Source organism: Cetorhinus maximus, chromosome 10 (genome assembly GCF_964194155.1).
Source record: "Cetorhinus maximus chromosome 10, sCetMax3.hap1.1, whole genome shotgun sequence".
Taxonomy (NCBI): domain Eukaryota; kingdom Metazoa; phylum Chordata; class Chondrichthyes; order Lamniformes; family Cetorhinidae; genus Cetorhinus; species Cetorhinus maximus.
Genome location: NC_135888.1, coordinates 131,146,925 through 131,161,941, shown reverse-complemented (window position 1 = coordinate 131,161,941; position 15,017 = coordinate 131,146,925). Strand labels below are relative to the sequence as shown.

The window sequence follows — 15,017 nt, the reverse complement described above, 5'->3', positions numbered from 1 at the left end:
GGTCACAGGATGATTGAGGAGAGAAATTAAACATCACACTGCAGCAGTATAAGGTGCTGTTGAGAGGTTGGGAATAAGGTACGCTGGTAGTTAGTTTTCCCACCCTGCACATCACATTTTTAACTTTAACAACACTTGATTAAGATTGCCTAGCCGTTATTGACAAAGTGGGCCGAGGTTCTATGGCAATCTAATTGGGTGAAATTGAGTGATTTTGGGCAGAACAAAATGAAAGAAAGCAGCTTCAAGTAGCACAGTTCTACAAAAGACAGGTCCGTTATGTGCTGTTGGGCATCCTGAGGCAGCACCACTGATGAGAAAATAACACAGCACAATTACAAACAGATCATGAAGTCTTTATTTGCACATGATTCCCAATATTTGGAGTTATATTTACAATTAAATAGTTTATGATAGAAAAAATCCACATGGCCAAATCTGATTTGGGTTAAACATAATGTGAGCGGGTTTGTTTCAGGTGAACAGAAATGAAAACATTTTGTATATGAACTCCAGCAGGATCCCATAATGTTCTCAACTCAATTCCATTCTACAGCCTGCCCGCCTGCAGAGTGCAAGGTTAAACTTACCAAAATAAGGTAATATTACAAACGCCACTGTGAATGATCATGCGCACACCAATGCTAGCCAGACTGCAGTGGGAAGGCCAGAGAGCCTCCTACACCTCTGCCACGTCCTAGCCAAGAGATCACAGTAATATTGACAAGAGCTTGGCTGTAGGCACCTGTACTCTCGGCCACATCTTGTATGGTCTGAGAGACCGGAAAGGGTTTTCACCTTAAATATCCAACGGTGCCAATGATCCATTGAACTCATGATGGCCAACCTAATGATTAACTCTCTGAAGCCAACAGCGTAGACAGATCCTGAAGCAGTGTTGTTACTGAGGGCCACAATCCTCATTCAGTGCTTTGCTGAAGGCCACACACAGATATTGTTAATCATGGTGAAAATGGATAAGTTTCCAAGTAGGGGGCTGGGTATTTCACTAAAGCAAGCGGGGAAAAAATATTGTACACAGAACAGGTGTTTCTCAATAGGTCCTTTCATATTGCATGTGGCAGTTAGAATAACTAACTTTCCAAAAGCACCCCATTGCCATGAGGGAAAAGAATCAAATTACAGCGTCATGAGGATCCCACAATCAGGCAGAAGTTTAGAAGAATGAGGTAATATAATCGAAACAAAAGTGGTTTTTAAGGGGGCATGACACGGTAGATGCTGAAAGGTTGTTTCCCCTGGTTGGACAGTCTCGAAATAGGGGTCATCATCTCAGGGCCAGGAGTCAACCATTTACGACTGAGATAAGCTGTGATTATTTCTTTGCCTTCCCTTGTGCACAGTTTCACACTCTATAACAGTACAAGTTAAAAAGTAGCCTGAGGTTAATTGGCAGCCCATCTCCCATTCCACCTGGGATCCTCAGCAGGCTAACGGTGACCCAAGTATAACATAGGAAATAGGAGCAGCAAGGTTCACGCAAAGTGTTGTGAATCTTTGAAGTTCTCTCCCCAGGGTGTTGTGAATGTGTAGTTATCGAGTATATTCAAAACAGTGCACAAAAATCTATTGATCTCTAAAGGAATCAAGGGATATGGGGATAGAGCAGGAAAGTGGAAGTTGAGTTAGAAGTTCAGCCATGATCTTATCGAATGGGAGAGCAGGCTCGAGGGGTTGAATGGTAACTGCGGCTCCTATTTCGTATGCAGTACTTGGAGGCTCACCATTAGTCTGCTGAGGGCACCAAATGGGTTGTCAATTGAGCCCAGGTTGCATTAAAGCAAGACTGTTAGAGAGTGAACCTTCTGTGCATAAACTCTATTCTTTAATAAAATTAGAAGTTGAGGTTTTTTTTGCGCAGGACTGCCCAAAAGTCTTCAAAATGTGCAAGGCCCCTTCCCACATTCAAAGAGATAGCCAATTAAAATAAACATTACACAAGTTAAGCGGGGCTCTCTGTCCAAAAGCAATAGAAGAGTGAATTCAGAACTTATTTATTGTAAGTTCCTCTGAGGGTATCAGCGAAAGGAGGTACCAGCAGGTTTAGTGGCCTTAACAGTGGATAAATCCGCAGGCCCGGATGAGATGTATCCAAGGCTGTTGAGGGAAGCAAGGGAAGAGATATCAGGGTCCCTGGCAGTAATTTTCAAATACTTTCTGGCCACAGGTGAGGTGCCAGAGGAGTGCTAACGTTGTCCCATTATTAAAAAAGGGAAGGGATAGATCAGGAAATTACAGGCCAGTCAGTCTAATCTTGGTGGTGGGGAAGTTACTAGAAAGAATTCTGAGGGACAAAATATATCTGCACTTGGAGAGACATGGATTAATCAGGGATAGTCAGCATGGATTTGTTAAGGGAAGGTTGTGTTTGACAAATTTGATCGAATTTTTTGAGGAGGTAACCAGGAGTGTTGATGAGGGTAATGCATTTGATGTTGTCTACATGGACTTTAGCAAGGCTTTTGATAAGGTCCCTCATGGCAGACTGCCAAAAAAAAGGAAGAGCCCATGTGATCCAAGGCAAAGTGGCATGTTGGATCCAAAAGTGGCTGAGGGGCAGGAAGCAGAGGGTAATGGTAGAGGGATGTTTCTGTGGTTGAAAGTCTGTTTCCAGTGGGGTTCCGCAATGCTCGGTGCTGGGACCCTTGCCGTTTGTGGTGTATATAAATGATATGGAATTAAATGTAGGGGGTATGACCAAGAAGTTTGCGGATGACACGAAAATTAGTAGGGTGGTAAATAGTGAGGAGGATAGCCGTAAATGCAGGGGGATATCAATGGACTGGTCAGGTGGACAGAGCAGTGGCAAATTGAATTCAACCCAGAAAAGAGAAAGGTAATAACAAGGCAAGGGTAGGACCCTGGAAAGTACTGAAGATCAGTACTTGATGTGCATATCCACAGATCCCTGAGGGTAGCAGGGTAGGTAGATAAGGTGGTTAAGGAGGCATATGGGATACTTGCACTTATTAGCCGAGGCATAGAATACAAGAGCAGGGAGGTTATGTTGGAACTGCATAAAACGTTGGTTAGACCACAAATGGGTTACTGCGTGCAGTTCTGGTCACATTGTAGGATGTGATTGCACTGGAGAGGGTGCAGAGGAGGTTTACCAGGATGTTGCCTGGGCTGGAGGGTCTGAGCTATGAGGAAAGATTTGGTAGGCTGGGGTTGTTTTCCTTGGAGCAACGAAGGTTGAGGGGGGACCTAGTAGAGGTATATAAGATTATGAGGGGCATAGCTAGGGTGGATAGGAAGGCACTTCTTCCATTAGTAGAGGGGTCAATAACTAGGGGGCATAGATTTAAGGTAAGGGGTAGAAGGCTAAGAGGGGAGTTAAGAGTAACTTTTTCACCAAGAGGGTGGTGGGAGTCTAGAACTCACTGCCTGAAAGGGTGGTTGAGTCAGAAACTCTGGTAACATTGAAGTAGTATTTAGATATTCACTTTTGTTGTCATAGCCTCCAGGGCTATGGGCCAAGCGCTGGAAAATGGGATTAATGTTGTCAGATCTTTGTTGACCAGGTGGACATGATGGGTCGAATGGCTTCCTTCTGTGCTGTAAGTGTCTGAGTCTACTATGAGTCTAAATACCAGTGACAATTTCTAATTGGTTAAAAACCTCTTTAGGCGCCAACACCAGATTTAACAGTAGCCTCTTTTGGTCCTGGCTTTCCAATTTAGTAACTTAAATATCAGCATCACATCTTTTTCAGTAATTATTACATTTTCAGTTTATACAATTGTCTTGTATTAAAAAAAATCAAGCCTTCTCAGGGCACAGTTTGGAGAGAAGCAGACAGCAAATGCAATTCACAAAATGTTAACCTGCAAAGTAAGTCATGAACTAAAGTTAAATCAAGGCAACTACTGAAAGATGGCAGATTCTACAGCAGTTTTTTGAATTCCAAATGTGGTGCCAAAATGTTGCACAATTAGTTGCAACTTCATGTTCTCAATTATAGCGGTAAACTTAAAAAAGGAACATTTACACCACCTCCTTCGCCACAATTTTCAATAATTTAACACTATAAAGAACACTTTAAAAAAAAGATGTACACAGGGGAACAAAGAACAGGCACCATATACAATCTGCTTGCCACATACAGATTTTACTGAACTACGTTCACAAAAAGATCAAGATTGCTTTAAAAATGTGATTCTTGTAACCTTTCAGCAGGTTGGAGCTGAAGTTGTCAAAACTTTGTAACCGCTGGCTTGTACTATCTGGCAGAGGGTTAAAACTGCAGAACTGAAACAAATTACATGGAGAGGGAGGTCACTAAACCTGTTAACATAAATGGGTTGAAAGTGACTTGGATCAATTTTTGGAGGGGTATGGATGGCTAGAATGAGGGTGTAGGTGGGATCAATTAAAACAAAAATGCATACGCAAGTTATCATTGAACTGAAACTGAACTGGATTAGCCATATAAATACTGTAGCTACAAGAGCAGGTCGGAGGCTGGGAATTCTGCAGCGAATAACTCACCTCCTGACTCCCCAAAGCCTGTCCACCATCCACAAGGCACAAGTCAGGAGTGTGATGGAATACAATCCACCTACCTGGACGAGTACAGCTCCAACAACACTCAAGAAGCTCGACACCGTCCAAAACAAAGCAACCCACTTAACTGGCATCCCATGGACAACCTTAAACTTTTATTCCCTCCACCACCAACACACAGTGGCAGCAGTGTACACAATTGGGAAGATGCACTGCAGCAACTTACCAAGGCTCCTTTGATGGAACCTTCCAAACCTGCGATCTCTACCACCTAGGCCAAGGGCAGCAGATGCATGGGAACACTACCATCTCCAAGTTCCCCTCCAATCCATACCATCCTGATTTGGAGCTTTATCACTGTTCCTTCACTGTCACTGGGTCAAAATCCTGGAACTCTCTCTCTAACAGCACTGTGGGCGCACCTATACCACATGGACTGCAGTGGTTCAAGAAGGCAGCTCGTCACCACCTGCTCAAAGGTAATTAGGGATAGGCAATAAATGCTGGCCTAGCCAGCAATGCCCACATCCAGTGAAAGAATAAATTTTAAAAAGAGAAATAGACAAATGCCATTTGAACTACCCAATCTGATGTTCTTAACCGTACATACACACATGCAATATTCATTAAGGAACACATTACGAACATCTTAAATTAAAAAATACACAAGATTCAAAAATTTTGAAGGTGAGAGTGACTTTAAAACCAGATTTGGCCATAGGTTATTTTCCACCAGAACTGCACTTTAATAGCTCTAATGATGTGGACTTAAAGTCTGACATTACAGCTGAATACAAAATGAAGGTTAGAGCGAGTAAAGTCAATACAATCAAGTGCAGAGTTAAGACTTACAAAAATCATAACAAGAAATGCAGTTTTTTAAAACTATAAAATGCAAAAATATATTACAGACAAGGAACTAAATACTTTTATCAATTTTTCTTTTATAAAAATGTAAACATTTATATACACACGCACGTGCACACACATACATACACACACACACACACACACACACGCACACACAATCTGACTGACTTAAATGTTAAGATACTGCAAGCACCATGATTGGAAGGCAGTGAATTTGCCACAGAACACTTCAACCATGGACTGAGGAAATGGATGGTTGGGACAGTGAATGGCTGATTTTCATTTTTTATCTGGCCGTTTTATTCTGATAACCTACGGCCTACATCTGCACCAGACAAGTGAAAAATACACAGATTCTATCCCCTTGAACGCATCTGGGGTATAAATTTTCATGAGTTAAGAGGCAGATGTGACGCGAGCCTCCAAAGGGACAGACAGTACATTTGAAAAGACAGCAAGTGTAGGGCACTGGTAGATGGCAGATCTCCCTTTTAATGCTGCTCTCTCAGTGCCCTGGACAACATAAAGTGAGCATGAAACAGGTGCTGGATGCATAGTGCAATTAACTTTTTCCGGCTTTCAAACTACTTGTAAAAGTCTGAGCCCAGTCTTGTCAGGATTCTGAAATATTTCAATGGAGTTTATTCAATTGATTGACTATAGGCCCAAATAAGACCCGCGTGCACAAGTGCCTTTACATACAACAACTTGTCATGTTGCCCCCTCCTGCCCAGATTCTATGGGGGGTGAAACAAGACAAAAAAAAGTAAAGTGCAAAATATTGTTCAATACAGCAATGCAGATCTGTTGCATTTGTAATTTAATAACATGCTAAATGCAGTAGCATCTCTTGTCTCCTATTGTGAGAAAGAGAACAGTGATTATTTCTGTGGGGTACAGTGGTGTAGTAAATTGTTACCAGACTAATAAATCTAGAAAACACGAGTTCAAATCTTGTGAGCAGCTTGAAAATTTGAATTCACTTCTTTAAAAAAAGACGGTGGAAATAAATTTCAAAATCTGGTAAGCGACTGTGAAACCGTCAGATTGTCTGAAACATTGGTTCAATAACGTATTTTAGAGAAGGAAACTTGTTCTTACACGGACTCCAGTCCCACACCAACAAGTTTGGCTCTTAACTGCCCTCCAAAGTGGCCTAGCATATTACTAGAGGACTACTAGGGATAGGCAATAAAAGGTGAAATAAGACAAATGATAATTTTGACATAAAAGTAAAATACTACAGATGCTGGAAATCTGAAATTATAACAGAAAATTGGGGGAGTCATATTGGACTTGAAATGTTAACACTGTTTCTCTCTCCATAGATGTTGCCAGACCTGAGTTTTTCCAGCATTTTCTGTTTTTATTATTGATAATTTTGTAATGAGTAATTCATAACAAATCCTCATGCTCCTCTTCCTGAACTTGGCTGGAAAGCCATATATAAAGAACGTGAAGAGGAAAGAAAATTAAATAAGCTCAGAGTCAGACAACGTACACAGAGATTACATGTTAGCAAGTAGCCTACAAGGCCATGGATCAACAGTCGGGAAGTGGGACTGGGTTGGATGGATTGTCAGTTGGCACAGACGTGATAGGCCGGATTGCCTCCTTCCGCGCTGTAAATATCTATGATTCAACTCAAAGAGCATCATAGAGACAAGACAAAAAAACTCAGCAAAACGCGAGCCAGGGATATCAGTAGAAAGTGAATAGTTTTTCAATTCTTAAACATGTGGTTAACTCCAGCAGTGACTTTATAGATCACTTTTCTTTTGCGAAAAGTAACTGGATGGCAAGAGCAGGAGACCTCCAAAACTAAGAAAAGTAAAGGAAATGACAAATTATAAAGTGCGGACTGAAATGTAACAAAAAGGTAAAGGAGGAAAACCTGAAATAAAATGGAAACTCTTGAAATGGACAAGAGGCCAGCCAGCATCAGGGAAGAGAGATTGATCTTTCAGTTATGTACTCTTCATTGGATTCACAAGTCTTCTCTTTTTACAAACATTGACCACCCTTGCTGTATACTTCCAGAAATCTCCATTTTCATTACTTATGATGCTGCAAGCTTGGGTTTAAAAGCCTATAGGGTGCAGAGAAGATTGCTCAAAGAAGTGATCTGATTTCCCTGTATGGGGCAACCAGTGTATAATAAAAGGAACTTTTTTAAAAAACTTTTTTTAAAATATAAAAGTTTTGTCATCTGATTTGACCGTAAAATAGTAATTTTTTTCAAACTTGCTCATAAAAATGTTCCCAACCATACATTTTTACCTGTCATGTCCCACAGGGGTTTTGTTACAGTTTTATTTTTGGTCCCATTTTGTTTATATAAAAAGTTCAAAAATTACACTTATTCCCACTGATTCCACACAAGTTTAGTGAGCTGTCCTTCAGTGGTGTGATCCCAGAAGCTCGTCCAAATCGATTATCCATTCCTCTGTAGTCCTGTTTTTCAATAGAGAGTCCATCAGGTCTGTATCTCCAGGTAACCCCTGAATCATGTTACCACCAGGCTGGTTACCGTAGCTAAAAGGTAGTTCCTGGCTGGTGCTTCTTACCTGGTAAACCTGGTTGCATTGGAGGCTGTTCCTTGTAGCCATTTGCTGGCTGGAAGCAAAGCTTGTCATGTCTGGAATGGGCTGGTTTAAACTAGGGACAGTCTGCTGCGAGGGCTGGTTTGTCCGTGTCAGAGGACCACCTAATGTAGGCATCACTTGGCCACCAACAGTTGAGTTGATGGATCCCACTGGTCTGATTGCAGTGAGACCCGCCCGGGGAATCCCCTGCACAAACTGCTGGCTGGAAAATTTGGGGCGAGATGGCCGTACATGGAAAGTTGAGGTACTGCTGAATGCTACTAGATTGCTGTTTGTTTGGTTTTGGTTATTCATGCTTTGCAAGGGTCGATGCTGCCATGTTGGATTTTGGTTTGCCACAGCACCTGGTAACCTCTGCAAGTGGGTCTTTGATACAGCCTGGCTCACAGTTCCTTTGTTGTGTTGCTGTTGTGCAAGGGTCGAGCTGCTGAGGTGATTCTGACTGTAGCCCGTTACCATGGAAGCTCCTTGTGCCATACTAGGCTGTCTCTGCAACTGATTTGAATGCTGCCCATTTCCAATTGTGCCCTGGGCAGAATGTGGAAGCATTTGGTTCATATTTGACCCCACATTGTATATTCCCTGTTGGACATTGTGCATATTACCGTACTGAGCCACTCCTAGCTCTGACTGGCCAGCAGCAGAGCTACTGGAGGAGACAGAACTCTGGCTTTGCCCGATCTGGATCATGTTTTGATTCTGAGTGAACAATCGTGAGCTGCTAGCATTCGTAGTAGCCAGATTTCCAACTGCTGGAAGAACTTGAGGGGAACCTGTGAAATGGAGCACATTGACAAAATTAACTCCCAGTAACAGAACAGCCAAACTTAATTAAGATAGCTCCCATTAAAATAACCTTCACTGCTCCAGACCAAAACACCATTAGCAAGCAAAGGTGTTTCTGCCTCAGCTACAAATAGCCCGATTCTCTCTGTCCCCCTCCATTAATAAAAACTTTTACTCTGGGCTACTGTGGCAGCCATTGCTCAGTGGGCAGCACTCTCACCCCAGTAATGTCATGGGTTAAAGCTACATTCCAGGATTGAAGAATGTAATGCAGGCTGATACTTTCTATACTGAGTGAGTGCTGCACTGTTGGGAGGCATGGCCTGTCAGATAAGACGTTAAGTACAGGGCCCTTCTGTTCTCTTTGGGTGGTATAAAAGATCACACTGCACTATTTTGAAGGAGAGCAGGGGAGTTCTTTCTAATAGCCCGGGAATATTTATTCCTGCGGATACTAATCCCTCAAACAAGATCACCAAATCCAATTACTTGGTTAATATCACATTACCGTTTGTGGGACCTTGTTGGGTTGCTGCATTTCCTACATTACAAGAATGATTATCTTGCAAAAACACTGGCTGTAAAGTTCTTTGGGATGCCCTGAGGCTCTGAAAGGCACTGAAGAAATGAAAGTCTTTTTGTTAACTTCTTTTGAAAAAATGAAGATGGAAAGTGACAGTTAGTGAACAGAGCAAGCTGGTGAACAGAGTGAATTCAATGCATCAACTGAACTTCCATGCACTGTTCACTTTTAAAAAATTAAAATTCCGCAATACATGGAGTAAACAATATTCTTTATACCATGAATCAGTATGCAAAGGAAATGATTTGCTTATAACAGATTATAATTTGCTAAACAAATGAAGTATTTTGCATTAAAAAGCTTCATCTCATTGAGCACTTTCTGCTTGACCTCTAGCCCTAAATCCATATCATTCTTTATTTTCTTTACCTCTCTTTATGCCCCTCTCCAAGCTTATTTTGTCCATGCGACGCACCTCATGCTCTCGACCTTATACCCACTAAATTGCTGACCATCCAGCTTCCTTTCCTAATGAACAAACTGTAATTGGTTACTTCTCAGTTACTATATCCTCCTTTCATAACCATATAATCTTTCAAAGCACACATCCTTGAGGATGATCCTAACAATTTAATAGCAGAACAGTACATGTTCAAAACACTGGAGATGTTTGCTGATGGTTGCGCAATGTTCAGCGCCATTCGTGACATTTCAGATACTGAAGCAGTCCATGTCCAAATGCAGCAAGACCTGGACAAGATCCAGTCTTGAGCTGACAATTGGCAAGCAACATTCAGGCCACACATGTGCCAGACAATGACCATCTCCAACAAGAGAGGATCTAACCATCGCCCCTTGACAGACAATGGCATTACCCATTACGGAATCCCCCACTATCAACATCCTGGGGGTTATCATTGACCAGAAGCTGAACTGGACTAGCCATATAAGTACTGCAGCTACAAGAGCAGGCCAGGGCTAGGAATCCTGCAGCGAGTAACTCACTTCCTGACTCCCTAAAGCCTGTCCACCATCTACAAGGCACAAGTCAGGAGCGCGATGGAATACGCTCCACTTACCTAGATGCCCATTTGATTGGCACCCCATCCTCAAATGTTCACTCCCTCCACCACCAATGCACAAATAGCAGCAGTACGTACCATTACAAGATGCACTGCAAGAACTCACCAAGACTTCTTAAACAGCACCTCCCAAACCCACGACTTCTACCATCTAGAAGGACAAGGGCAACAGACACATGGGAACACCACGACCTGGGGGTTCACTTCCAAGCAACTCACCATCCTGACCTGGAAGAATATCGCCGGCCCTTCACTGTCACTGGGTCAAATCCTGGAACTACCTTCGGAACAGCACTGTGCGTGTACCTATACCACATGGACTGCAACGGTTCAAAAAATCAGCTCACCACCACCTTCCCAAGGGCAATTAGGGACGGGCAATAAATGATGGCCTAGACATCGACACCCACATCCCATGAATGAATAAAAACTACACCTAGTGGCGCACTAAGCACAAAGCAAATTTAACTACTCAGGGAGGAAAGCAAACACAGAACTCATTGCTCTTTTAAAAAAACAAAGAAAAATGAGATCTTAAATGCCAATATAGCACCAGGATTTAACTTGCACTTTTAGAGATTTTCAAGTACAGTATAGTCCTCTAAATTCAAATTATAATCACACAAGAATATTCAACCCAAGTTCTGCTGAAACCTAGAAGCTTAGAAAATAGGAGTAGGCCATTCGGCCCTTCGAGCCTGCTCCGCCATTCATTATGATCATGGCTGATCATCCAGTTCAATAGCCTGCTCCCGCTTTCTCCCCATATCCTTTGATCCCTTTCGTCCCAAGAGCTATATCTAACTCCTTTTTGAAAACATACAATGTTTTGGCCTCAACTACTTTCTGTGGCAGCGAATTCCACAGGTTCACCACTCTCTGGGTGAAGAAATTCCTCCTCATCTCAGTCCTAAATGGTCTACCCCATATCCTCAGACTGTGACCCCTGGCTCTGGACTCCCCCACCATCAGGAACATCCTTCCTGCATTTACCCTGTCTAGTCCCGTTAGAATTTTATAGGTTTCTATGAGATCTCCCCTCATTCTTCTGAACTCCAGCGAATATAATCCTAACTGACTCAGATTTCTTTCCCTAAAGGACATTAGTGAACCAGATGGGTTTTTACAACAATCGACAATGGTTTCGCGGTCATCATCAGATTTTTATTGAACTCAAATTGAGAAGAGAGTGTTGATTGATTGGCAAGTGGACTCTGGTAGAGGTGTTGTCATGGAGAATGCACTATCAGAGTCCACTTACCAACCAATCAGCACTCTTCGCATGAAGTATAAATTGTTGTTCCCTTTACATTTGGTATTCTTGCAAATTGTTCTGATGAATGCAAGACGAAAAGCTTCAACAGAATGTGTCTTTTTTCAAGGCCCTGCTGCAATTATACAGGGCCTTGGTGAGACCACACCTGGAATATTGTGCGCAGTTTTGGTCTCCTTATTTGAGGAAGGATGTTCTTGCTATAGAGGGAGTTCAGCAAAGGTTTACCAGACTGATTCCTGGGATTGCGGGGCTGACATATGAGGAGAGTTTGAGTCGGTTAGGATTATATTCGCTGGAGTTCAGAAGAATGAGGGGAGATCTCATAGAAACCTATAAAATTCTAACAGGACTAGACAGGGTAGATGCAGGAAGGATGTTCCTGATGGTGGGGGAGTCCAGAACCAGGGGTCACAAATGTTACTTGTCACTTATCAGCCCGTCTCAATGTTCGCAGGTCTTCCTGCACATGGTCACGCACTGCTTCAGCATCTGAGAAGTTGTGAATGGTATTGTAGGCCGTGCAATTCCCCACTTCTGGTGCGAAGGTTATTAATGAAGTAGCTGAAGATAGTTAGGCCTAGGACACTACCCTGAGGAAGTCCTGCAGCTGAGAAGACCAACAACCATAACTATCTTCCTTTATGTTGTGATATTTGATCAGCCAAGGCCAGAGTGAAAATAATGATCTTTCAATAAGTTTTCAGATTACATCACGAATTTCACCAGCATTGACCACTGCCTCTAGAAAGAACATTAGCCGAAGTGATGATACCACACTTACCCTGAAACTGGCTGACCTGCTCAACACGATACGGGATTTGCTGCTGATCTTGATATTGAGGTGGAGGCCTGGTGAGGTGCCTCTGCAACTGTTGTTCCTGCTGTTTCCTCTGCTTCTCCTGAAACATGAGAAATAATCCATTTAGGACTGCTGCAATTAATTCCAATCTACGAGTTGAGCAAGTGTGGAGTTTTTTGCTGTGCATTTATCACTGCCCAGTCAATGGGATGCGTAGGACTCAAATAGCAACATGACGAAGGCTCACGTTTGTCAGTTTCAGCATGGAAGTCGCTGGCTTCAAATAGACCCACCTCACAATACCATCTATAATCAACAGGCAACATAAAACAAAGCTCTCCAAAGACAGGTTGGTACTTTAAAGGGACAGATAACCGTAGGAAAAAAAACACTTTCCCACATGATGTTCCTTTCATAGATCTTAAAAGTGTTGGCTGAAAACTTGAAAGACTTGCACACTGCCACATGTTTGGATGCTCTAATGATGCATGGAAAGTAATGTGAACTTGTGATTTAGTTTAGAAATGTAATTATTTCAATTTCTAATCCAGTAATAGATATGATCCCGGAAGTCACTAACTAAATTCAGCGACCCTATTTCATCTCTTTCCTTTCCTCCACATCAAAAACCCAGGTAAACTGGTAATAAAACAGGGAATTATGTTGTATTATGAAAGCATATGGGATCCTCGTCTTCAATTTATATAGAGTACAAAAGCAAGGAAGCTATGGTAAACCTTTATAAAAACAGAACTCCGAGCTGAATATTAGATCCAGTTCTGGGCATCACACTTCAGAAAGGATGGTAAAGCTATGGAGACCCTGTGAAGGAGATTTACTAGAATGGTAACAGGAAAGGAAGGACTTTAGTTATGTAGAAAGACTACAGGAGTTGGAATTGTTCTCCTTAGGGCAGAGAGGTTAAAGAGAGATTTAGTGAGATGTTCAAAATCATGAAGGATTTTGATATAGTAGATAGAAGAGACTGTCTCTTATGGCAGGTGGGTTAGGAACTAGAGGACACAGATTTAAGATAATTGGCAAAATCAATGGAGATTTTTTTATGAGGTGCATCATAATCTGGTACGCACTGTCTAAAAGCAGCATTCTCTAGTAACTTTCAAAAGGGAATTGGATAAGAACTTGAAAAGGAACATTGCGTTTGGCTATGGGGGAAAAAGCAGGAGAATGGAGCACTTGGCAGATCTTTCAGAAAGCCAATATAGTCAAGGTGGGCTGAATGGCCTCCTCCTCTGCTGTGAGATTTGATAATATTTCAAATTAATACTTACAACCAATCTACTAAAATATTTCTTGCCAACATTATAAAATCTGCCACAACATGAAATATCAATTTATATCCAGCTTGTGACACGAGTTTATCAGGTTGGTCAAAATTGTATCAGATACTCTGAGGTCAGGTGCAACAACACAAAGATTAGAATTTATTTTTTAAATTCAATAGCATTTCATTGAATAGAGTTGGCAACAACACAAACACTTCTTTGCAGAGTCTAATGCATTGCATTTTCCATATTGCAGGCTAGTCAAGTTTCCTAAATCACTGTCCTAAACGCAACAGCTACCAAACTTACTAATTTCCGATATGCTCGGACATTGATATTGACAATAGGAAATGGCCTAAGATTCAGACTTGGGATAAAGGTCCAAATTAGTGGTACATTCAGATGATCCACTATATTTCATCCTTCTCTTTCTATCCTGTTCACATTCATACCAAAAAAAGTTGCATTTAAAAGCAGTTTTGAAAGAATTTAAGCTATAACGTAACTTAGGCACAATTTTTCAAGTTGAACAGAACTATAGCATATAGCTCAGATTATGATTTCACCCATGCTTTCCCACAGGTAATACAAACTGTGCATGCTTGCCGAGTAGCAATTGACTGGAATTCCTGAAGTGCTGGTCGAAGTATGTCTACGACGAGTGTGTGTTTTTGGTTTGCGGTTACTGCTATACAATAAATTCCACTGATGACTTGGCAGTTATACATCTATTTCAACATTGGAACCAATCTTCCCGTCAAATCCACTACATCACTGCAAACATTTTTTCATGTACTGTCTTCCACAATAAACATGCATAGAATTTATATAATTTTTCATAAGCCAGTAAGTCTTTGTCTCTCTTCTGGGTTTTGCCCCTCCTGCTCTCCTCAGTTTAGGCCAATCTGCTTAAGTTCATCAGTTTGAATTTTGCCCCTGCCCAAAATCAGCTCTTTCTGATCTAGTTTCTCGAATAAAACGATCACTGTTTCCTGCCCAACGACATTGGAGCGGTGCTATGCACTCAAAGTGCCAGTTAAATTTTCCTGTCAGGAAAGAGCAATTTAATCTCTTCAATATTTAAAATTAAAAAAAAGTTCCCAGGAAACCCTTAACATTTTATAAAAGCAAAATACTGTGGATCGTGAAAACTGAAATGAAAACAGAAAATGCTAGAAATACCCAGCAGGTCAGGCAGTGTCTATGTAGAGAGAAACAGAGTTAATGTTTCAGGTTGATGACCTTTCAAGAGAACTCCTAAA

The 15,017-nt window shown here is 41.7% G+C and overlaps 1 protein-coding gene across 1 annotated transcript in view; it reads right to left on the bottom strand.

The window, feature by feature from the left end:
* Positions 1-340: 340 nt before the first annotated feature.
* LOC144686025 (mastermind-like protein 1) overlaps positions 341-15,017 on the bottom strand; it is a 70,181-nt gene continuing 55,504 nt past the window's right edge. Inside the window, exons 4-5 of the mRNA XM_078551159.1 lie at positions 12,452-12,569; positions 341-8,776 (exon numbers count right to left, since the gene is read on the bottom strand). Coding sequence (XP_078407285.1) covers positions 7,797-8,776; positions 12,452-12,569 — 1,098 coding nt within the window. The 3' untranslated portion in view covers positions 341-7,796. The remainder of the gene's footprint in view (positions 8,777-12,451; positions 12,570-15,017) is intronic.